General features: G+C 37.2%; 1 protein-coding gene across 1 annotated transcript; it reads right to left on the bottom strand.

The window, feature by feature from the left end:
- Positions 1-247: 247 nt before the first annotated feature.
- YTHDF3 (YTH N6-methyladenosine RNA binding protein F3) lies at positions 248-25,526 on the bottom strand. The gene is made up of 5 exons (XM_031612962.2): positions 25,219-25,526; positions 23,411-23,435; positions 18,251-18,336; positions 15,436-17,028; positions 248-4,780 (listed from the first exon to the last, which is right to left on the bottom strand). Exons 1-5 carry the CDS (start codon positions 25,240-25,242, stop codon positions 4,757-4,759), a joined length of 1,752 nt encoding a protein of 583 aa, XP_031468822.1. The 5' UTR covers positions 25,243-25,526; the 3' UTR covers positions 248-4,756.

The following is a 25,526-nucleotide window of genomic DNA, read 5'->3' as shown; positions in this document are numbered from 1 at the left end:
CTATTGTCAGACTTCTACATCTGGAGAAGGACTAGGTTAGATAAATGGTAACAAACATTATGCATATAATGGAACATTAATAAACAAATATTACATGTGTTATTAGTAGCATTTGGCTTAGAGATCCCTGAACAATGAGTGTATATATATATATATAATTAACATTTCTGGATTTTTATGGGAAGTTAAATACTGTCAAAAGTCTGGAATAGTTAGAAATTTAACTTCACGAACTCAAAGGCCAGTATTCACCATATTCAAATGCACTTTATTCAAGTATATAAAGTAGAATAGACAATATAGAACAGATGCTTTGATGAAAACATGTCAGCTGTACACTAGTATTATAGTTTTAAATGAAGCCAAACTTTACTTAAGTTTCCTACAACTCACGGAATAATTCATTCCTCTCCCACAAACTACAGCTTACATGCCAGGCTGAAAATAGATTAAATGAGAACATGAAGAGGTTACTTTCACTGAAAGTTTCAAAAAAAAAAAAAAAATTAAGATCAAATTGTCAATTGTCATGCAAGATTTTCATTTAAGTTATTGTACGCTAATTTATATCAAAACAAAAATGTAAACCAGCTTCTCTTGCAACTGAATAGAACTTCTCTTATTCTCTCAATTTATCATTAAACTATATTGACCTCCACCTGTCAAAAGAATAAAGACATAAAAAGTAGGAGTGTAGTTCCATAATATAAAATGGCAGCAAGAATTAGTTCAAATGGCTTTGAAAACCACATGACAGTCATTTCTTCATAAAGAGTTACTTATATTTGAATGCCTGGGATTACTTATTTAAAAATGAGTGCAGCAAAAAATTAGATGCTCCACACTGAATTTTCACACTCTACTAGAATCATCTCAAATATTTAAATATCTTCTTGTGAAAGAACTAACAATAATTTCAGAAACTTAGCTGCAAAAGGGCCAAAACAAAGGTAACTGCTATTTACGGAATTCTAAACACTGTTGCTTCAATGTTTTCAGTGAAATTGGCAGTTTCAAATAGGAAAAAGATGCTCTGAAATCAAAAGAATTTGTTTAAAAGAATATATTTCAGGTGTGGAAACACTTGTACTGCATAGAAAGTAACTTCAAAACAGAATTTTGACTAAGTAATGAAAAATAACTAATATACTTTCTCCTATACACCAAGGTGTTTTTTTTTTTTTTTTTGCACTTGACTAAAAAGCTCACCATGTTTGGTGGATTTGTCTGGGATGAAAATGATTTTGGCAAGGGGCTTTTGCATCTAAACTTTGCAGACAGTGCTTTGAAACTGTCAGAGTATCCAAGGAGAAAAAAGCAAGAGGATGTACAGAAAAATGGTACTTGATAAAATTAAGCCTAGAAAAACAAAAGACATGAAGCAGTGAATTCTGTCTAGCTGTGAATATTGAGGTTTTCCCAATCCAAGTCTTTTAATAATAAAGTAGCACCTATGTTTTGCTTAAGTCAGCAACCTGAGCATTCAATTGACAGGGTTTATTTCTTGTCAAACACCAAAAAACCCCCTACGTTAAAGATGCTGATGTTACAAAGACAAGACATACTCAAAGATTAGCAAAGCTCGCACAGCATTGATTTGTCTCAATTTGTACAATAAGGCAGGTCAAGTCTTTCAGCAATCCTTTCTCTATGACTTGTCAGATGTGTTTAAAGTGGGAAAAGTATTCAAAATGGAAAATACTCAGCATTTTTACCTTCCTTTCTGCACTAGAGGTGCAATAACATCTTATTTCACTGCATGCTAACAAAATCTTACACTAAGAACAGCTTTTTGGGTTTTTTGGAGAGGGGGGGGGGGAGGAGGGCAGTCATCTGCAGTTTTCACAATACTGCTGTATATGGTTTATCAACTGGTGAGCATGTAGTTACAATGCAGCAGTGCCTGTTCAGCATTGCTCCTGAAAGGAAAAGCCTTCTCTTCCTTTCTCTCCCACCGTCTCCCTCATAAATGTTTAACCTCACTATTCAGACAGTTAAGAATTTTTCTACTGGTTTAACTGATTCAGTATGGACTGCAGAAAAACAAATGCTGACACAAAGGAGGTAGAATCAGGAACAGAAGTGGGGTTCTACCAACTTCACTGTTAGCAAGCAGCCATTAACACAGCTTCACTGTATCGGAAAAAAAAAAAAAAAGAGACCAAAAAAAGTATTTCTACATTTATTCGAGATATTAAGCACCATTCCTTTTCTTTCTGGAGGAAAATAGCTCGTGCATAAGGAAGCTGAAGGCTAGCAGTGTCATGTGTCCATTAACCAGTACAGCACTCCACAGCTGTATATTACAACGGTATATACTATTTTTACAGCACTTTATATGCACATAAAACTCCTTTTAATTTCAGCTGCACATACTAAACTCTCAGCAGTCTGCAAGTCGGTCACAACATGACTAATACCATCAGCAATTAAACTCTTCTATTTGTAGATCAACTAACAATCCTGGAACAGCATAAGAACTGTCACAGCTCTCTAAATGTGATCACCTCCTTCTGTTACAATCCCTTCTCATTTGCCAAGCTTTCAAAGTCTGCAAAGTAACAAACTCATTTTATTCTAAGCCTGATTCAATCCCAGAGCAATGCTCATGCTATAGAATAAAAGAGGCAAGGGGTAAAGCAGGAAATACTTTAAGTCTGCAAAAATATGAATAGTGCAGCAGAAGCAAAGTAAGGTTGCACATGCAATTGAATCCTGAATACCTGACTAACAGTAGCTTTCTTTTAACTGGAAACATCTGTGCATTTTCCTGATATTTTTGCAACAAAGAAGTAGAAGCATGCTGATCCCTTGAAGGATTATCAGAAGGACTACATTCTTTGAATATTGATTTTTGCCACTTCAAATGATCAGTCACAGTTGGAATAACAGGCAGTAATCCATAGGTCAGCCAACAGAGGGAAACAAATACCTACAAAATTTGTTAGCAAGAAACAAAAACAGGGAAGCAGGGATTTGGGGACTCAAGCCAATTTCGTAAGGTTTGGGACTTGAAAACTCTCTCCTAGTTTCCTCACATAATAAGAGCTTAGCCTTTCCCTTCCTCACCTAATCTGCATTTAAGTGAGATTCTTTCCAAAATATGAAAGCGGCTTCCCTTCTGAGTTTGCAGAAAACAAGCAGTAAAAATTAAGATCTGCTACTCCTCATTCTCAAGTATTTAAAATAATGAGTAAGAAATAGCATGTATTGACTGTTTTGTATATGCAAGTCAGAAGAGAGCTGGGGCCTGAGAAGAGAAAAACTAAAATCCAGCAAAATAGTCTGTATTCAAAACAAAGTTATACCAGTTAAGCTTCAGAACTTTGATTACCAGAATCTGTAAATGAAGGGCTCAAAACAATATAAACATCTGTGCTGGACATTAAGACATGAAACGTCCAAATAATACGCCGTATTGCTATTTTAAGCTATAACATATCTGACTTCTACACTGTCTTTCTAAAAAGAGAAAGCTATCCATGGAGTTTGGTACAGGCTGTTCAGTATTTCATACAGTCAATACACCTGCTTAACATTTTTCTAATATTCTCTTCCAGAAGATAGAATGTGTGTGGCTACATAAACTGAAACAAAGGATACAATTTGAGGAGTTAAAAGCTAGTAGAGCAGTAAACAGTTTAATATGTATTCTAAAATTCCTTGTTTTCTAACAAAAATCTTGACAAAATGGCTATGTCTTCTCCATGGATCAAGGGTTGTTTTTTTTTTCTCCAATATTTTTAACAGTAGACAGGGGAAAAGACCTCAATGTTGGGAAAATGAAACAAAAAACTTTGAGAACAGTATATGCTTGCTAAACAAGAATTATGTTTATTTAGCTAGTGAATCACCTAGAGGAGTAAATTTTCACTTTCATGATAGCAATCTGTCAGGCTTGCAAACACCCAGAAATAGGAATTAAAGATTTTAAATGTAGTTATAAAGGTCATAAAAAGTCTGATTTAGACTGAGGTACATTTACTCAAAACTGAGATTCATTGAGTGGTAGCAAACAAACAGTTCCTCAGACAAATGCACTTTTTTCAGTATACATGTTACAGAAAAAAAATAAAGAAATGTGCATTAACAGGTGGTGTCCACCAAGCTGCATATTAATATTCTCTTACACCAAACAGTTTGAAACAAGGGAAATGTCATTCTAATATAATTTTATGTTACGTTTCATTTGGCTAAACTGCAGCTTAAAGTTGCTTTGCCATTTTAAAAGATTACTACAATAATTTTCACATGAACATTTAGACTTGAGTTTTACTCCAGGACTAAATATGGCATGATTTGCTTTTAATCTGTTGAATAGCTAAAATCTGACAATTAAAAAAACTACAAAGAAAAAAAAATTAAGTTGAAGCAATGTGAATCTCACATCATTGAACCACTTCTAATGGTTAAATGTTAGTATTTAACAAATTCAAAGAGTTAATGAATCCTTGCATTCGTTCAGTCTCCTGTGCCTTAGCTAGGATGCATAAATACAAAAGACAGCAGATACTGGTAAAAGCTTCAGGACAGAAAGTGCTTGACGAAGGTACAGTTCTCAAGTGTGTTTGGTGAGAGAGTATAAGGGCAGATGCACTGATGAGAACCATTACAAGAAGAGTCAATTTCGTGTTAAAGTGTTCAAAGATGTCACCTTAAGCAGAAAAAAGCTTTAATAACGTCTTCTTAGACATATTAGGCATTTCCAGAGTCTACATCATTAGTGTTGTAATTCTAGCAGGATATCTCCATACAGTTATTGTTTGTTTCTATTCCTCTCCTGAAAGAAAACAAAAACAAAGAGGAAAATCATGTTAATATATGAAATTAAACATTATTATCTTTCCTCTCATTAAAGCAGTAACATTGTAAATTCTCTAAAATCAAGCAACTAGCTTTCAAGGACTTCTAACTTTATAACTTTACAACCGTCTCTACGTACATTTTCTCTCTACAGTAGATACCAGATAAATGAGAACACACAGATCATGCTCCCACATATCTTAATCAAAGATTACTGTAGTAAACGTTTTGATGTGCTTAAGATCAAAAGGTAAAGGAACAAGTTGCACCAGTACTTCTTCCTCCATGCAAACACGGTGCTGTGATGACAAGATAAAATAAAAAAGGCCAACCATACAATATTTTTTGTCTAGAAGTTACTCACAAAAAGAGTGAGGTAGGAATGGCTGGGTAAAGACAAACAAAAACAAGATAACAAAAAACAATGATAGAAACCACTCAAATGCAAGCCTCACTTGCAATCAGGCTGACATTCACCTCAAAGCCACCACAGAGGTATAAGATGTTGCATTTAGTATAAAAGATGCAATATGTCATATGTGTAAAAAAAAAGATAAACAATGTAAACATATTTGGAGGGTTAAAGAATACACTATTCATTTCACTGTATCTCTATCAGAGACTAATAAAATCTTCCACTGTATTACAAGACTAACAGAGGAGTAACATTTTCAAGATAAATATACAATTAAGTATTATGATCTCTAGGAAAAGAACAAACAGCAATTATTCTTTTTTGCCTTCATTATGTATCTTGCTAATTAGACTGCAGGAAGACACTACAGTTTGACTGTAGGAAACTTAAAAATTCTCTTCCATTCGAATTTTTTTTTTTTTTTTAATGTGTCACTGAGCAAGTTATGTAAATGTTTGATAATACTTTCTGGAAGAGATAGCTCCCTGCCTCATTTAAAAGAAAACAGAGCTCATTTCCAGTGTTTTTATTACAGCATTACACAGGATGTTATAATTGGAACACATAGCAAGGAAAACCAAAATAAACCAGGAGGCATTTGAACAATTCAAAACCACTATCTGATATCATGCTGAAACTTTATTATGCTAGAAACTACTTAGAGAAAGTGAAAATTCACATATAATTCCAAATAAATTCTCACAAAAAGACATTATAATCAGAGTATACAAAACATTGAGATAGTTCCTAGAGAACAGTTGATTATCTAGTTTTCCTCAAGACAGACTTCTGCATCAAGAAAGGCTGCTTCAAAATGAATACCAAAAATGCAAGGTTTGCAGAGCTCTTGGTCACAACAGTAATCTCACTGTCTCAGTAGCTATACAACTTGCTCATTCCAATCTCTCCAACAGAACTTCAGTATATTTAAGGATCAACATTAGCATTATTCCACAGTATTCTTTTTCCTAGTTCAGAGATGCATGGCCAGTATTTGCACAGTGATTTTAAAATGAGATTGATGCTATCAGTCATTAAATTAATATATATTGGTATGTTAAGAGTGTATCCCTAGGCTAAAAACACATGATCACTGGGCCTCATGCCTATGTACATCAAGCATGCAAAAATGGCCTCCTTATGTACATCTTAGATTATTGCTGTACTATTAGCAGACTTAACTTCCAAGTGCTGAAAGCCACTACTGCTGTATTATAGCAGCCTATGAAACTGCAATGTTAAATAACAACGTATCAATATTTTTTCAATTTAAAATACTAACTACACAAAAGTAGCATCATCAGTTTTCCTTCATTTCCAGGTAAACATTTAGTCAAGCTGACTACACAGCTTCTCCCTGCACTCCAAACTGCTCTCTCTCTTCTTATATTCAGATAAGTAAAATCTTTTCCAAAACTCAGCATCCTAGAGTAAAAAGCTTCTCAAGTCAATTCACATCCCCTGCCAAAGGCCAGCATAGCCTGCCACAGTCCCAGTCTGCCACAGTGAGGTTACCCAGCTTTGGGTGGAGTTTATGAGCAGGAATGGAAAGCAATCAAGCATTTGATTTAGAATTATGTGGGAATGGAACAGCTGGTTAGCAGTAACTGCTACTAAGAGGCCATGTGGTGAGCAAGCTTCATGCATGCAAACAACTTTCTACATAAACTGACAAAACCACATCAAGGTGAACCTGAAAAGGTTTAGGCATAAGAAACATGCCTCAATCTAGAGTAAAGGCAGATATGTAATGAGCAGCACAGCAATGTGTGTTCAATTTTAAGTTCAGTGCACCAATTGGAAGATCCTGTGCTGAAAAGCAATCACAACACAATTTATCCTCAGATAAATGCCAACAAAATTTCAATCTTCAAAACAACAAAAATATGCTCTGATCTGATTTGAAAGAAACTGCTGAGATGTATAACACTACTTTCTGGAATTTCTTGCCCAAAACAAGAGAAATGAAAAATGTTCATTTTTAGTAGCAAAACTGAAGTGGAAACCTAACAAAAAGAACTACTACAGCCCTAAGACACACTCCCCCCCCCTTAAGGTCCTACAAACTGAAGTTCAGAGTGAGGGAAAGACTTTTGCTTATTTTATGATAGTTGGAGGTGCAAACATTTCAAGGTGTCCATTTTAAAGCTATTTGGGGTTGCAAACTTGCACAAAATGCAGGTAGTTTCCTCATGCATTCAACTCCAGCATGATCAGCTATACTTGCAAAAAAACCTCTGCAGAACTTGTGTATTATGCTGCAATCTTTTAAAATGTTAATGCTTGAAACTCTCTGCTTTGCCCCCCTGCCAAGAGACAGCATTCTTACAGCAGTTTCAAAAGGGAATGTGCAGCATATTTTGGTTGCTTCAGTGCAGACTCCGATTTAATCTTCACGTTCATCTGCAACATAAGCAAACACGTCAGACTGCATTCTGTGAAGGGAAGTGCAGGCACACACCTCTGCCAACCCTACTGTGTGGGCTGGAACACCTGGCAGAGGAGGAACAGACAGCTGGAGATGGTGAGAAAAAGCCACAGCAAAGCTCATGAAATTTCACTTACTAATGGCTTCAGCCATAATCTGCCATTCATTGCACCCCAGTGTATCATTACAATGGGACAGCAGAAACACTGACCTTAGTGCTTGAGATCACAACTGAGAACAGATTTCTGAGAAAAGCAAAAAATGCTAGAAATAGTTTACCCCATTTATAGCAAGGATCTCATCAGCCATATGTTAATGAAACTTCTAAAGTTGTGTGAAATATCTTAACATCTCACTCAAATTCCAGAGAGAGGGTAAATCTGAAGATAGATTATCTTACAACCAGATAAAAATTACTTGAACATATCTAAGTAGCACTTTTAGTGATTATGGGAATCTGTGAAGGAAACATCACTTGGGAAGGATCTCTAGAAGCCTTACATGAACCCAGAAATTAAGCGCTTGGGTACCACCTCCTCCAAAACATTTAGTTTCTTCTATTTCTTATTTCAACATGAAAAGTAAAACTCACAAATCAAAAATCAAGGACATCAAATGAAATTTTAACTCCAGAGCTCCAACTTTTCCAGTAAGCCATATGAATTAATACTCGTCCAAGACCCTGCTGTTGTAGATCATTTGAGCTCCAGACAGCAAATAAGGCTTTCAAGCATATGAATACTGGGAAAGTTTGTAAAGTTGCAAAACCCAGAATTTTTATTTTCCATATTAATTTTGATGGCATTTTACTTATTTTAACCTCAGAAAGATTCTGCAACAGCAAAACTGTAAATATTACAATCATCATGGTAAATTATATTTGAGCAGAGCATTCTTTGTGGAACACACAGAACATTCTATATTTTGTTATACTAACAAAAATATGAATTCACATTTGAACTTCCACATCACACTAAATAACAAGGTATGAACATTCATAAGGCAAAGGTGGGGAAAGAAACTAATTTAAAGATACTATGTAATGACAAACCACAAAGGAAAGCTCTGCAAAAACCAAACTTAAACTCCATAAGCCAGAAAAGCTCTTCCAGTCTCTTTTCCCAGATGGATATTGTCAGTGATGGATTGACCAATTCTAACGAGACATAGCAAGTGTTTCCCTACAGTGCAATATATGTTGAAATATCAGATTTTAATTAGCTACAATATAGCCATTGGAGGAAGCTCATTAAAAAGTAAAAAAAGAAACTGTAATACTGACTTTTGAGGCCTTGGAACAGATATATGATGTAAGAACAAACTGCAGAAAGCAGTTAGATGACTGATATCTTTGTTACTTCTACTCAGAAATCCATGGGCAACAAAAACAAGACCTTATTTAACAACTCTGCTAAAGAATCTAGAATAGCCTTAGAAGAGAAATGACATCCACTGCAGAGTCTAGAAAATACTCTGGGGAAGAACTTCTCAAACTTTCTTTAAGCCTCACCACTAACTCTGTGTACAAGTAACAGAAATTACAATCTGCAACTCAAATTACTATTTTAATTTAAAATCTGTCATGAAGAATCATGAACATAGTTTATCTCACTTTCGTATGTTAATTCCATTTTCATACAGAATATAAGAAGAATTTGCTTACATTCTCACAACTGAATACAACCTTAAGTAGAGAAGCACAACAGTAATCATAATTACCTCTCCTGTTAAGAACACTACCAGGCACTTACATGGAACCTGGCTCAAACAGTTCATCCGATAAAAAAAACACCATAATCCATGATTTCAGATGATTCTGAAGGTTAAAACCTATCAACTTTCATACTGAACCTCAACAATTTAGTTCAATTCAATCTGTAGAAGCAGCGTTTCTAGTTATTTAAGCTTCATATAGTTTTTGACTGTTGCTTTGTTGGTTTTTCCATTAAAGCACCGCTAACAATTTATGCTTGACTTTCTCCTAACTAGTCCACCTCTGGCATGAATTATTGAAACAGCGCTGAAGTAGAGTGAAGTCATGCAGGTTGTGACCACCTTATGCAGACACATTGTCGCACCTCCTGCAAAATGCAGGAAAAGCATAGCATTCAAGTCAATTTGTTCTCAACAGATTTATCTGAGTAGGATGCAAAAGGCTACTTGTGAACAATCACGGATCTGCTTTTCCTCTGGAAGAAGCTTAGAATTGCTCCTGTGTCTTAAAAAAAAAAAACAACACAACCAAGAACTTCAACAGAACATTCAGAAACACTGCAGTTATCACAGACCACACTCAGTTCAAGTTCAAAGTTTTGTTTTAAGGAGCTACCTTTATGAATATTAAAGCATTAGATTCCAAAAATGATTTGCCTAATAGCATCCAGGCAAACCACTTAGTTGATGTTCCTAGCTTTTCCAATAGGGGTCTGTATATTACAAAAGAAATTTGGTCATTCTGCTCAGTAGAAAAGTCTCTGAAGTCCTCATTCTGCAGGCAGGAATTTCAAATCAAAAAGACAAAGGAAAAAGATCCATTTAAAGTCTCTTTCTAAACTAAGACTACCTGTGAGCTTAACTGCATTCCAGCTCTTTCATTCAACACTTCAATGCTGGACTTCCCCTGCTGCAACACCCTTTCCCTTACAACAGGCAAGCTATATCACTACTTAAATCCTTACATAGTCAATATATTAGTGATGCCACCTTTTAGTATCCAAATCTCTCCATATCATCTCTGTCCTGTAAATAAACTTTACACACTAACTCTGAACATGAACAACTGTCTCAGCCAAATGCGCAGAAAACACAGACATTGAAATTCATATGCCTGTAAGAAAACTTGCAGATCATTTTCAGCTGCTCCTAAATGACTCACAATGCTGAAGCATATCAAGGCATAGAAACTACGCATCATCACAGGATGAAAAAAATTCTGGATCAATGTATAAATTCCTCTTGTCCCAAATAATTCTCTCAGGACCAGGGATACCCTTAATCAGTAACAGTAAAACTTCCTGGCCAGTTATTTTTTTTTCTTGCAATAGACATTACACCTTCAATACCACTCTTATTTATAAAGAAAAAAACCTATAAATATGCAGCAAGTTCAAGAAAATTCTGAAATAACCCTTAAAATCTGAGAAGTACAAAGCAAATGCATTTCTCACAAGATATTAGAAAATCTCATTTACTGTTTTGAATCTTTAGCACACCAAAAAAAGCAGTACAAGACGACAGTACAGCTACCAATTACCCACATTAAAAATGTTAGTCAACTAACTCTTTTCTTTCACTTGTGTTGGGATTATGTGTTTATATCAGAGCTTGACATAGTTGAATGGGCTGGAGCAGGAGGAAAGAGATAACAGTTCACACTTTATGTTTCCTCACTTTCCTCATTCCCCTACAAGATATTTTTTAGAAATATCTAATCAAGCATAAAGACAGTAATGTCCTAGAGTAGAAAGATATATTGTTTAACATGTTGTTTAACACTATTATCTGATAAGATAGCTTATCAGAGAAACAGCAGCCACATCGGTATCACAACGAAGGAAAAAATATGAAATTACTCTGAGTTAGAAAGTTCTGGCTATATCAACACTCCTATAACAAGGTATGTAGTGCAACAGAAGAAAACGAACATGGCAAATATTCACCTGCCATTTAAAAGTTTCCTGTAAAGAAAAAACTCCAAAAACTAATTAGATAAGCAGCTGAGATTATACTAATTCCATCTTCTCCTACAGATAATAATTATTTGTCAGGACTGTTACAATAAAACAACTTCATGATACTGTTACTAAGTCAGCATTCTACAATTATGAGGAACCATGACCTTCTGTCCACTATATGCTACAAGAAGTAGAATTCAGTACTAAGCAACACCAAATGAGGTCCTCAAACAACAGATAATTACACTTTTAAGAAGTCACCCCCTGCGGGTGAGTGAAAATCTTCAAATACTTCAACAACTGTTTGTTAGTTTGGGGGTAGGTTATTTGTTTACTTGGCTGATGGGGCTCTGTGTGCTTCGTTGTTTGTTTTGCTTTTGTTCTTATTTTGAATCAAAGCCAGGCTTCATTTTGACCTACATATTTACTGATGGCCAGGTGTATAAATACAACAGATTTTTTGCAACTTATTTTCCTACTGTAATTGCATACTCTTAAACAGCATATTTTAAGCTTTTAAGCTTAATTTTTTTTTTTAAATGCATCATATTGCTACTGCTTTCTGTTGAAAGACAATCCAAAATATTTTTGAACAGTCTTCAATTACGCACATTTACACCACAACCACCAAGCAGTAATTCAAATTAAGGACTAATGCAAATAATACCATTTCAGATTTCAACCTACTATTGACAAAACTTGTGAAAAAGGAGCCTGCTAGTTCCTTGGATGAAAAGCTATAGAATCATAGAACAGATTGGGTTGGAAGGGACCTCAAGGATCATCAAAGCTCCAACCCCACCACAGACAGGACCCACCAATCTCCACACTTAATACTAGACCAGGATGCTCAGGGCCCCACTCAACCTGGCCTTGAACACCTCCATGGATGGGACATCCACAAACTCTCTGGGCAGCCTGTTCCAGCACTTCACCACTCTCTTGGTAAAGAACTTAGCACCCAATACATTTAAAATAGGATACTACAGCCTCAGCAATAAGAAAAATGTGAGTGCTGCGCAAGTTTGTTCCCAATCCTACTTTTACATATCCGGCCCACAGCAGGGTCACATCAAGCAGTGACTGATACAGCAGTTCTTTGAAGCAATCTGTATCAAATGCAAAGTTAAGGAAGTCTCATTCATTGAACTTTTACAAGTACATTGCCATAACTTGAACAAAGCAATGACAAGTCATATTAAAAATTAATTATTGATTCCCCTGAGTTGTTAAGATTAATTTTTTATGATCAATTACTTTCAAATAAGTTAGCTGGAATGCACAGTTATAAAATAAAATAACATTATAAATCACATGATGTTGCTTTGTTTAGATTGCTGTAGGAAATTTTGCTACCACCTTTGCAACACAAATGAGTAACCAGTCTTGAAGGAACATGCAAGTGGGTACTGCCATCTGATGCATTTATTTTTTTTTACGAACGGCAAAAAGAAAACTTAGGACAGAAACAACCACAGCTGCCACAGAAAAAAGGCATTAACTCAACATGCATGGAATACACAATTCCACTGGCAGAAAGAAGAGTACTAATTTGTGTACAGCTCCATAAACTTAGATGACCCTAGGTAATAAAGGATTACTCAACTAACCATAAAATAGAGCTTACAATACTAATTACTACATTTCTAAACCATGCTTGAATCATGAAGGAGTTAAAAATTGAATGTTAACAGCTTAGGGATAAGTTGTTCCTATACTGCATCATAACAGAACAAGAAGAAACCTAGAGGTTTTAACCAACACTAGTTTTTAAGGGAATTGGTATAATTTGGATTTCCTATGTTCTAAGATAGGGCCCTGGGCAGCCTGATCTGGTGGGGAACAACCCTGACCAATACAGGGAGTTGAAACTAGATGATATTTATAAGGTCCCTTCCAACCCAAGTCATGCTATGAATTGTATGAATTTGCTTCAGGTATGTCTTAAGTACATCTTCAAAAAGGAAATCTCACTTCTAGAATCATAGAATTGCTTGGGTTGGAAGGGACCCCAAGGAACATCAAGTTCCAACTACCCTGCCACATGCAAGGTCACCATGCTCCAGATCTGGTACGAGACTAGGCTGCCCAAGGCCCTATCCAACCTGATCTTGAACACCTCCAAGAACAGAGCATTCACAGTCTCTCCGGGCAGACTGTTCCAGCACCTCACTACTCTCTCTGTGAAGAATTTCCCCCTGACATCCAAGATATGCAGTTCTAAACTCAATTTTTGTAATTTGCCTGAAAAAGAAGTTGTTCGCTGTTGTAGAAAAATCAACGTCCGTTGTGCAAGTACCGTGACAAGTATGTTTGCTTTCACTAGAACTGGAAAAAGCAGCTGTATTAATAGAGAAATGTGAAGTTCAGTACTTGAGTCATACAGATACTGTATGCATCACTGAAAATATTAAAGAGCAATATTCCTTTATTACATAAAATACACAATCGCAGTCATGTAAGATAGAGACCTATTAAATGCTGAGTTTAGTATACTGATATTTAAATTTAACATGCACAGAAACATTACTAAATCCATACTCACTCTTTCCCCCCCACTACACATCATGGATTTTACCTACTGTAGAGGGATACAAACCACAAACAAAACAGTTGCTAGGACACATCTGAATTATGACTTCTTTGATATGTTCTTTCACAAAAGTATCTGCTATACTTTTGAAGCCAGCAAGGTCTTCATGAAATGTCTTAAACCATCAGAAATTAAGGCACTTCTGACACATGAATGCTACAGAGAAACATTTAGCCTTGCCTTTCTGAAACATTACTAAAAGCATAAAGTTGTACTAAAACCTGAAAACATCAAAATTTTTCCCTTATGTAGAATATTAGATGAGATCATGGGCCTGTGCCATGTTGATGATGGGAGACTGAAGTAGCAATACTGATTTGGACACCAGTGTTTTTTAAAAATTATTAAAGAGGAGTGCTCTGAAATTAATGCCTCCTACTTTATTATATTGGCCCATGGTGGATGCTGGCATCCACGGTGAGGTGGTTGCTGGCAGTATGGCAGAAGAGGTTGAACCTAACCTAACAGAGGTAAGGAGATAGTTGAGGTGAAATTCTTATGCAGTCAGAACGATGGCAGCTTCAAACAAGAACAAACTCAGGACTTTATAACCCACAAGTCTCCTAATTAGCATAAACCATAGACTTAAGGGTATTTTTACACAGGAAGTGGTGTGATGGATGAACAGAGAGCAAAATCCCAGTGATGCAAATTCATACTTCTGAATATCAACTAACTAGGTAAAGTAATTCCAGATCCCTGAAGTAGTTCTAAACATGTGATAAATCATTTAGTGTTACAGTAGCAAGTCCGGAAAAAAAATATAGCAAAAGTAAATATCGAGACTAATGATAAATGGAACAGTTTTTAGTGGTGGGAGAGTTAACCTGACAAGCAATTACTGTAAAACAGTTTAAAGTGAAAGTCTTTTTTCCTTTTCTGATCTTCTGAAATGCTGACCTCCAAAATTACAGTTTTCTCTACAGATTTATCACAGGTACACTTTTAATCACAGAAACAAACTACATATATTTTTAATTGCACTATCAGAATTGCCCAAAATATAATTCTGATGTTGTATAAGTCATCATTATATCACTCATATTTCAGAAACCTACAAAAGACAAGCTGAATCAAGCAGAAAATCTACTCTTTGCAATAAGCTTGTTAAAAGTTTATTAAAACAGAATTTTATTTTAATTTGGTAAATAACGTTAACTTCATCTAAAATTTCATGTTTCTTTCTTTAATGATACAGAAACAAGAAGTCGTCTAAACTGGAAGACTACAGTTAGGGATAATGCACTCAATTCCATTTTTGTTCACTTTGAGAAGTAAAACAGAAGTCATCTTACGCATGACAATGTTAGCATTGTGGTTAAACATGTAACTTGTTTTATTAACACAGGTTCAAGAAAGTTAATCTTTTCATTAAGAACTAATTATATCAAGTATATACATCTCAGTGAAAAAGCACCACGTTCTGATTCAACGCTCACACTGAGAAATTTCAGTTGTATGAAATAACAAGGCCACCAAGAACCAAAAAAACAGGAGAGCTACTATAATGCTGGTTTCTTACCCTACGCATGGCTTCCTCCTCTTCTTGACGCTTTTCATAATGTGCAAAGTCATCAAAGATTGAGGTGGTATGCTTGAAAGTAGCAATTATTTTAAGCACTTGCTTGGCTTTTTCTAGGGGTACTTCTTGAGTGTCCCTCGAATTGGTAACTGGTTTGTTGTCATTGTTTTCCAAGCGAATATGCCGCAGTTGGTTATTGGGAACGTCTTTGACAAAGATCCATTTGACATCAAACTTGCCCTTCCACTTATCCTGAGACCAGACGCCAGCATATGCATTGTAGTCCACAACAGACTTCATCTCAGCCACTCCACAAAAGTGTCCACTGCCATTCACACTGAAGAGTAAATAGAGCGGGCCTTTTCCATTCAAGGAACGGTAAGCAGCATCCAAGCGCTTATTACCATGTTCAGTACTACACCAGATAGAGTACTTAATGGAGCGATGAATATCGTCCTCTGAATAACTTTTGATTATAAACACACGTCCATTCTTCAGGTTCCAATCGAAGTCTTTGGGATTGTAGTTGTTTATGGCCTTTAGTTTCTCCAGCACTGGGTGCACTTCCACACCAGAAGGTGAGGAGCTGACGGATACAACACCTAAACCAAAGTTTTCACTGCCAGCTCCGTTGTTCTGGCTGAAGCCCACACCCCTGTTACGAGGCGCTACCCAGCGGTTTTGCAACTGCTGCTGCTGCAACTGGTGAGGCTGGGCCTGCTGCTGAGGTCCTTGTTGCTGTTGTGGTTGCTGTGGCTGAGGCTGCTGTTGAGGCAGTTGGCTTTGCACCAGTGTTGGTGGTTGAATTAATGGCTGAGGCTGCTGGATTATGGTCTGAGGAGGCAGTACTGGTTGGGCTGGGGGAGCTTTTACTACTGACCCCTTGTCATCCCAAGTTCCAATATTCATGTTGTGTTTTATAGGTGGTGGTGGTACAGCAGGGCCCCCAATGCCCACATTACCTTTAGGCTTGAGTTTCGGCTGAGGTTTAGCAGGCTTCCTTGCAATGGCAGCCCACGAGGTTGGTTTAGGTGCTGAACTGCTAACTGGGGGCACGCTGTTGGCTGCAATACTTGTCATACCAGTACTGCTCAGAGCTGAACCTACAGTTTTTGTTACAGCAGCTGTCATATCTCCACCAATTTTCAGTCCAGTCATGCCTTGCTCAATGCTGCTAATCCCAGGCACCTTGCTCAGAGTATCACTGCCAAATCCAGCCTGTCCATCTGCTATGGCTCTCCCAAGAGAACTAGGTGGATAGCCATAGCTGCTGCTGTAAGCAGAGCTTTGCGTTGATTGTCCCTGAGATCCACTCGTCCCCCATGTAGAGAAGTCTGCATTCCCAGGAAAAAAATTAAATCCATGCTGCCCAAGAAACGGAGGGGTGTTTCCTAATGCCCCAGGTTGACTAAATACACCATCAGGTATGTAATGATGTTCACCATTACTCATCTGTCCATAAGTTGTCAAGTATGGCATTGGAGGGTCACCTGCAGTTGACCATGCTGCTTCGCCTAAAGAGTATGGAAATCCAATGGATGGAGCATAATAACTAGGCATATATGGGTCTGACATTGGTGGATAGCTGTTACTCTGCAAGAAAATAAAACAAAAATCAGCAATACAGGCTATATGCTCAGGACAAAAAATTTCTAATACCATCCAAAATACTGTTAACGATCATATGAATGAACTTGCAACTTTCCCCATTCCCTCAAAGGTAACAAAGATGAGTAAAAATACCTGTTGGAAGTAGCCATGTTTTCAGAAACCAGTTAAAAAAAAGTCATAACTGTAGTTTCATTAACAGAGAAACATAACTGCAATTAGAACTTAATTTTTTTATATTCTTGTTGCTTTTTTGTCAGATTTGTCTAATAGGAGACAACTACCAGAACATAATGGCAGGAAGAATGCAAGAACATCTTTGTTTTGTGAGGAACAACACTCAAACTAACATTCCCATTAAGAACAATCTGTGGTCTAGCAGAACAAAGCTCGCTCACTAAATCCAAATTCCACTCCCAAGACTCCTAAGAAATTACAACAGTTATGTCTTTAGACGATGAAGTTTCAACACAGTTGAAGGACAACCCACCACATAACTTCTGATGTTTTAGAAAAAAACACAGCACATTATCATCTCTCAGATAATGCCTCCTTAATATTGTGTTATTTGAGGAAATAGGAAAGTAGGAAGAGTTCTCAAAAGTCTTTTAATAATTTGTCCTTTCTTTCCCTCTCAACACCATTACAACTTACAAACTTAATGTATGTTAACTTCTGATTACAGAGACAATTCACAACTCTGAAAATAAGCCATTAACATTCCAACAGAAGCATTATACCACACTCCAATAATATTAAGCTTCAATCTATTATGCAATCAACTGTGAGATATTCCTACTAACATCAAAGGGAATTATGTCCACACAGTTAATATTTTTTCAGAGCCAATGAAACTGTTGTTTTGAACTTCATCCAAAAATATAATTCATTGCAAATTTAAGGTGTAACGCTTTATTTTGATGTTTGGGTTTTTCTTTCATTTTTTGAAGATTCTTGTAACTGGTTATTTTTGAAGTTGGAACACAAGAACAAGAGACATCAGAGCATGCTTATTAACAGAATCTTATCCAGAATTTAAGACAACTTTATTTCATGTTTTATATATAAAACACAGTAAGATACAAAACTGTATTTCAACAGCTATTCAGGCAAGTAATGCTAAGAAACATCATTCAAAAATGAACTAAGTCTGGAATTCCATTGAACTCCAAAGTTAACTTCAAGACAGTAAGTAATGTTCACTTACCTGATTTGTCTGACTACTTAGATATGGCTCAAAATCATCATCATTTACTGCATCCTTTTGATGAATCGAACCGTTCTGTACTGAAACTAAAAGTATATTTATATTAGATATACTTTCTGGAAGACTAATGATGCACTTTCAAAATGGGTAACACTTAATCATTTGTTCATTGAAATACTTCTACTGATGCTTCATTGAGACAGAATACATTATTGTTAAGCTTTACTCTGTTCAAATCAAAGAAAATAGACCATTAAGCTCCCCAGTCAGATCTCAGAAGAGGTCTGGAAAGACTGCAACCAAAGCAGACTATTCTTGATGGTGGAGTTCCCTTCCTGGAGGAGGAATTTTCTGAACTACACAGACAGAAAAGCTACATTCACCTTATTTGCATGGGCAGTAAATCCAGCGTTTCCAGAAGTACCAGATTAAGTGCAAATGTGCAGACCAGTGAGATCACACATATTCAATAGGTTCGGTGAAATCTGTAACATATACACCTTTTTCCTGAAAATATTAAAGTCAGCAACCCACCAATACAACAGGAAAGGGCTATTTCAACTGTCTAATTTTCTAATTCCTACACATCTATTTAGACTGCTCTGAATTAGCAACATATCTCGAGTTTAGATGGGCCAGTGAAAGACAGAAGCAGAACTTAAAGTCACCAAGAGCAAGTTTACAATCCTTTCCCTGCACACATGCCATTAGACACTGGAATCTCTTCCTATCTGCTCTTCTTAGCTTTCTATTTATTACTTTTAGTTTCATTTAAGGCATTAATACCTACTTGGCATTTTCCAGTTGCTCAAATTACCTGAAGTATCTCTCAATTCCCTCCCCTCCCCTGTTGTTCAAAGTCAAATTGCAGAATTTTCTACTAAACTCCACTGTTTCCAGAGTGCAAAGCAGAACAGTAACTGAAATAAGCAAGCAGTTTATATGAAATTATAGAACTCAAAGACAAAGAAGTCTTCTCTGAGTGCATTTTTTGCTGCTGTTACCTGTCAGTAACTTTAGTGAAAACAAGTTTTAGAGTAATTGATAAAGTGCTCTAAGAATCGATGACACCAGAAGTTACACAAAGCAGCAGATTTTCTGACAGTTGGGAAAACTCAGATACAAGTTGACACCTGTTTTTCTCTTTTAGCAAAAGCTTCTGAAAAGTATATACAGATACGTAACTAAACCTTCAAGGTTTTTTTTGTACGTAGAAAGTGTTTATAAGCATGTTTTGTTGCTTGGTTGTGTTTCTCCCCCCACTAAAGTTAACAGTGCAAACCAGACACTTCACAATTTCTTCCACATTTGATTTCAGTAACAGGCTGTCTTCAGGGAATTAAACTAACTGGAAAAATAACAAACGAATACATATAAACATATAGAAAAAAATGCAAAAATGTATTAATTTCAGACAGCAGTAACAAGAGATGGGAAAATCATAATTTAATAAAGAATAGAAAATTTGTTCCAAAGCAACTACCTGAGAAGGAGGGAAGTAACTTTCACTTTTTTTTTTTTAATCATTCTGGGGTTTTAGAAGGTCACTTGACCATTGTTATACACTGACACAGTGTTTGTATACCAGCTGCAGACAATTATGACTAACAACGGCGAACACAACGTGTATTAAAACACGATATAAAAATATTTCTAAATTAAATAACAATTTAAGATAATATTAGTTTTTGTTTGTTTTTTCCATAAATAAGGTGTTTCAGCTGTGGTCACTAATCATCCTGAACTTAAATACAGTGGAAACATACAGTGGAACTCTATATTCCTTTTTACATTTGGCCCAGACACACAAGAGAATGATTCTCAAGGTCTCTTCTCCACACCATGCCATATCCATTGTTTAGTCTTAACCAAAGACTATAAACAGCAACATTTCCAAATACAATTCTGTTATAAAAAATACCAAAAAAATAAAAAGGAGGGACATGAGCTTCTTAAAAGCAAAGAGCCACACATAAAGCAATACACAAACTACACGCCAAGATTAGAATCCTGACAAAATTAATCTCTTCATACTGACAGCTGATCTTCATAAAATGAGCCATGTTTATTGTTTCAGAGGCATCTGAAGGCCTCTTAAAATAATTATTTTGGTCAGCCATAACTAACAGAATATTCTTATAAATGTATTTTCTTTCTTGTTTATTCTCTATTGAGATCTTAGGTCAGCAACACAAAATAGTTCTGTGCTGCCATCTCTACTACTAAGTGTATACACGTTTCAGTGAAACAGCATCATTACAACTGTTTCTTTAGCTTTTCACTCTAACTTTACATAAGGTGTTTATAACAAAGAATGCAGCCCACAGATGTATTTAACTAGAGAAAACAGATTAAGATGCAAGCCTCATACCCAAAGTCTCATATTAAGTGTTCTAACTGAGCAGGGCAATGATGAAGTATACTACCAGAGACTAACCTACAGTTAGTAAAAGCATCTGTATCAGTCCAACCCTGAAAATACTGCATACTTCTTGTAAAAATCCAGTATAATTAGATACCAGGAAGAAACAACTTATCAAATAAAGGAATTTAAAGCTTATGTTCCTTCAACTATTGCTATCCTCTGAATAGCACTAGCAAATTGCACAAACGATGGCCAAAGGTATTAAGAATAAATTTCTCCCTACATACAGATTAATGTGGTATGTAATAAGTACTAAATGTAACCTTCTATTCTTGTTTTAAACCTAATCTTATATTTAAACCTCCTACAAAACCAAAAATATATACACAGGTAAACACAAGTCAGGACTTCCCTTTCATAGGTGCAATATGCTGGCACAAACTAAAGCAAGGGAAAAAGGGAGCTTGGGGAATGCCAGGTCCTTATTATCCCCACTGTAAGACATCGTTTGAATGATATCAGTTTTGATGTCTTATGTCAACAGTACAGTATTTGACAAATAAGAAAACTTTCAAGACAAAATCATTTACTGGTCCGAGTCTCTGAAATACTGGAGTTAATGTCCAACAGACTGATATACTGTTCTATAATGCAGACATATAATCTCATACATTCCAGTCAAAGGAGAAAGCACATGGCACCTATTTTTAACTAACTAGAACAAAGCATCAAGAGAATTTTCCTAGACAATACAAGCAACTTCTCAATATCATCTGAAGGCTTAGTATTCTTATTTCAACATGAAAAACATTTTATTTACATACCCAATCTCATCCTTCTCAACATCACCATTCCTATGCATACGTACAGAGCTTCAGATTAATCTGCTGACTCAGTAACACATATTCCCTCAAGGTCCCTTTAAGCTGGGACCATATCATGACACCTGAAAAAGATTACTGTCTGCTAACATTTAGACAGTAAGGATTGCTGACACTGACTTAATATACCCTCTTGAACAAAGCTCTGATCTAACAACTACTTGAGCTACCATCTTCTATCACCAAGCCCTTTAATCTAACACCAAATTAGATTAGTTTTGTAAATTATTTGCTATACTTTGTATTTCAGTAGAATTGAGCTGATTACTGGTTTGTTTCACTCCAGTTTTCATTGATATCATATTCTCACCAGGAGACTTGTATGTTTTTTAACAGGATGCAATCCACTAAAATCCAAGTTCAGAAATGCAAAAACCTCCTTATTTAGACAAGTTGAAACTATGTTTTGATTTACACATTTTGCAGTATTTACAAGTTACAGCACAAAAAATACACTGACTTGTGCATTTTCATTATTAAACAAACTGCAGATAGTATCTTAAATGAGATGCTCTATACTTCACACTCAATTCATACATTGGACGTATAGTTTAAAAGCTACTTCTATGATTCTCTAGTAGTTCTAACTTCTCTAGAAACAGACATCATAATTTGAAGAACAGAAAGCCACAAATTACTCGCTAAAATGAAACTGTCTTCTCACTTAGGAGAAATACAAAGGGCAGAAACATAACTGCTTCAAAGAAAAATCATAAAAAGTTCCACAAGTACTAGAATATGAGAGAACCAGTACTCAGGGAAAAAAATGACTAAACTGAATGGGTCTAAGGAGGCAGACAGGTTTATTTTTCACTGAATGCATGTTGAAATTAGAAGGAAACAGGCTAGATTCAACAAGATTCAGGAAGCACATGCCAACATGAATGGTACATACAGAAGTAAATAATCTGCACACAGACAGAACATGAGAATAAGTAAAGTGTGGATAACATTAAATGACACTTCACAGAGAACAATTAGATTAGTTCAGATAATAAATAGCAAGATCAAAAAATACACAAGGTCCACAAAAACGTTTTTAATCCACACACAGAAATAGCAACACTGAATGCATCACACAGGTAGCTGTTTGCATACTAACCCACTGCTCAGCTTAATGAGCAGATAAGAAATTCATCGGCACAAGCGGGCTGACTACTCAAATAAAAAACCCAAATAAATTATCAGATTGGGTTCCTTTTGTTTTGTTTGTTTGTTTTTTAATATCAAAGATAAACTGTAGACCAGAAATAACTGCAGGACATAATCTGATATGCCACATAGGACAGACAGGCCAAGCATTTTAGAGTGAAGTAGTTGATCGTTTCCATGGGAGGGAATAAACCCTATTTTAAATACTTTAAATATTTTAAAGATGTTTTTTAAAAAAAAGATGAAAAAAGTAAAAAAAAAAAAACAAAAGGCTTGGGAAGACTACAAAAATATTCTCTACAGACAGAGCCAGGATATTTTCTGAAAATAAGGAGGGTGATGTGTTCTGTTCATAGATATGAGTAACTAAGTAGTCACATGGCTCGTGTTTCTCAAGCTAAGGAAGCTGCTCAAAAGACTCCTCCTGATGATTCTAGTACACTGATTCCATTCACTGTACAGAAAGATCCACAGTATACTGTTAAAGAGATCATGCAAACATATCAAACAACATCAGCTAAGAAAAACAGCTGTTATCTTATTACTCCTGACAATAATCTGAAAAATAAAAATTTAAATTGACATACTATTGTACCATTCTAAAAAATGCTGGGAAGTAATATTTCGTATGTAATTTCCTGTCGTCTTCATCTGAAATAAGACATCCTATAGCTGCATTCCCTTCCCATAATTGTCTCAGAACACATTAAGCTCCACAAACAAGATCAGACATTTACACAAAATTACAGTGAATTGACTTACCTTTATTTCCCTGTCCTTTAGGTCTCTGTAATAGGAAAGTGGGGAGAAAAGCAAAACAGAAAATTTCAGTTAGAATCCTCGGATGTTTTTGTCAAGATAATTCAAGTTTGCCAGTTCTTTTCAATTTAAATATCAATTCAAGCTATAATAAAAACATCCTGATGTACAAATCCAACTGAAGAGCTTTAAAACTGGAAGAATTTCACTGAAAATCATTAAAATATCCTACAGTCTTTTAAAACATGCAAAGCTTAAGTGGCAGCAGGAATCTGAACAAATGAATTTTGATTGCCCCTCCTTGAGAAACATAAGCAATAAACACAGCATAGCCTAAAAGAACAAAGAAAGTTAGCTTAAGATTACTGCCAGTGCTAGAGCTTCATTATCATACGTCATCGTTTAAACTGACTGATGGGTACTTATCAGGGAAAAACCTATAATGCCTTGCCTTTCAAATGTACAAAAGAATATATAGTAATATTGCAAGCTGAACTACAAGCTATACATTCCTTGCTCAGTCAGTTACACTGAGAAAATGATACCATGTTTACGCTTTCACGCAAGAAAATAATACCTTAAGGAGAATTTTTTTTTTTAGGATTAGTCATTACAAAACACTGTTAATCTGCCACGCACTAACAACCACTGTAAAAGAATGAGTTACAGTAACCTTAATTCCTCTATAACAAAATAAAACAAGCTTAAAAAGAAATAAGCAACTTGTAACCCATTAGAATCTAATTCATCTCCTCGTGCATGTACAACTAATCATGAGCAGATTCCCTGGCTTCACTACTCTCCAGCAATTTTTACTCCTGCAAGACTCAGTACTGGTTTGAAAGTTTAGGCTAGGTTAGAGAAAACCACCATCTTGCTTGCACATACATCTGTCTCAGAGTTAGATCTCTGTTTAACCCATCTCCATCTAAAGCTATGCTGGTTAGTCACCTCCCCCTCCCAAAAGCAGAGGAAAACCTCCTTAAGAAACCCCAACATCTCATTTTCTGGAATACAACTCATCCAGTCACGCAGAGAGCAACAAGAGCCACGAAACTAAAAAAAAAAAAAAAAAAGTTGAGAAGCAGCAGCCCCCATGGAAGGCTAGAGAGCAAGGAAAGCTAAGAGATCACTGAGCTAGAAATAAGTGCACAAAAGGAAACCGGAGAGCATACACGGAGACAAAAGGCACAAAACACTGAAGGCACAGAGAAAATAAAAGGGGGAAGGAGACTGCGAGGAGAAAACTTTGGAGGAGAGGCAGAGGCCCAAGGAGGAAACGAGGACCGAGGCAGAAAAGCGCCCGCCGAGAGAGGAAGAGCAGCAGAGGCCCGGCAAAGGCTGAGAAAACCTCGAAGCCCTGCGAGGAATCGAAGAACAGCTGGAAGAAGCGGAGGTCGCGGTGAAGGGAGGCCCGAAAGAAGAAAACGTGAGTGAGGAGAGAAAGGCAAGAAGCGAGAACGCGATAACCACACGTCGGAAAAAAACAGAGAGAGCCGAGAGAAGCGCTCCGGGAGCGGCGAGAGGAAACGGGCGCCCACGGGGCCTGCTGAGGGCTCGCTCGCGGCGCGGGCAGACGCAGAGCCGCCAGGCCGGGCTGGGCCCCGCAGTGGGGAGGCGGAGCGGAGCTGGCGCGGCCCGGCGGTTATAAATAGGGGCTGCCGGGGCCGGGCAGGGGCCGCCATCGCGGGCGCCGATCGCCCGCCGCTCCCCATGGCGGCGGGGAGGGACGGAGCGGGAGGCCGCCGGGCCGCCGCCCTCCGAGCGCCGGACGCGGGGAGGAGGGATAGCGGCGTGCGGGCGGCCGGTACCTGATCGACGCTGGTGGCTGACATTCTTCACGGGGAGCCGCGATCCCCTCGCTCCGCCTGGGCCTCGAGTGATTCCGCACGCCGGGGCCGCTCGCCCGCCCGCCGCGCCGCTCGTCTCCGCCTCCTCCTCCCCGCCGCCGCCTGATTGTCGCCGCCGCCTGGGTTCGCCGCCGCCGCCGCCGATCGGGCTGCCGCTGGAAGGAGCCGGCCGGCCGCACGCAGCGCCGCTTCCCCCCCCTGCTCCGGGCTCCGCTTCCCCACAATGGCGGACGGGCTCCGGCTCCCACTTCCGCTCCGCGGCGCCCTGA

Source organism: Phasianus colchicus, chromosome 3 (assembly GCF_987193195.1).
Source record: "Phasianus colchicus chromosome 3, bPhaCol1.hap1.1, whole genome shotgun sequence".
Lineage (NCBI taxonomy): Eukaryota > Metazoa > Chordata > Aves > Galliformes > Phasianidae > Phasianus > Phasianus colchicus.
This window is presented reverse-complemented; position numbering and strand designations above follow the sequence as displayed.

What these genes read in the sequence shown, in the direction of transcription:
- YTHDF3 (XM_031612962.2), bottom strand. Translation starts at nt 25,242, where the DNA reads ATGTCAGCCACCAGCGTCGATCAG. An exon ending in CAGCCACCAGCGTCGATCAG is followed by an intron (nt 23,436 to 25,218) that starts GTACCGGCCGCC and finishes TTCCTATTACAG; the next exon opens with AGACCTAAAGGACAGGGAAA. An exon ending in TAAGTAGTCAGACAAATCAG is followed by an intron (nt 17,029 to 18,250) that starts GTAAGTGAACAT and finishes ATTTTCTTGCAG; the next exon opens with AGTAACAGCTATCCACCAAT.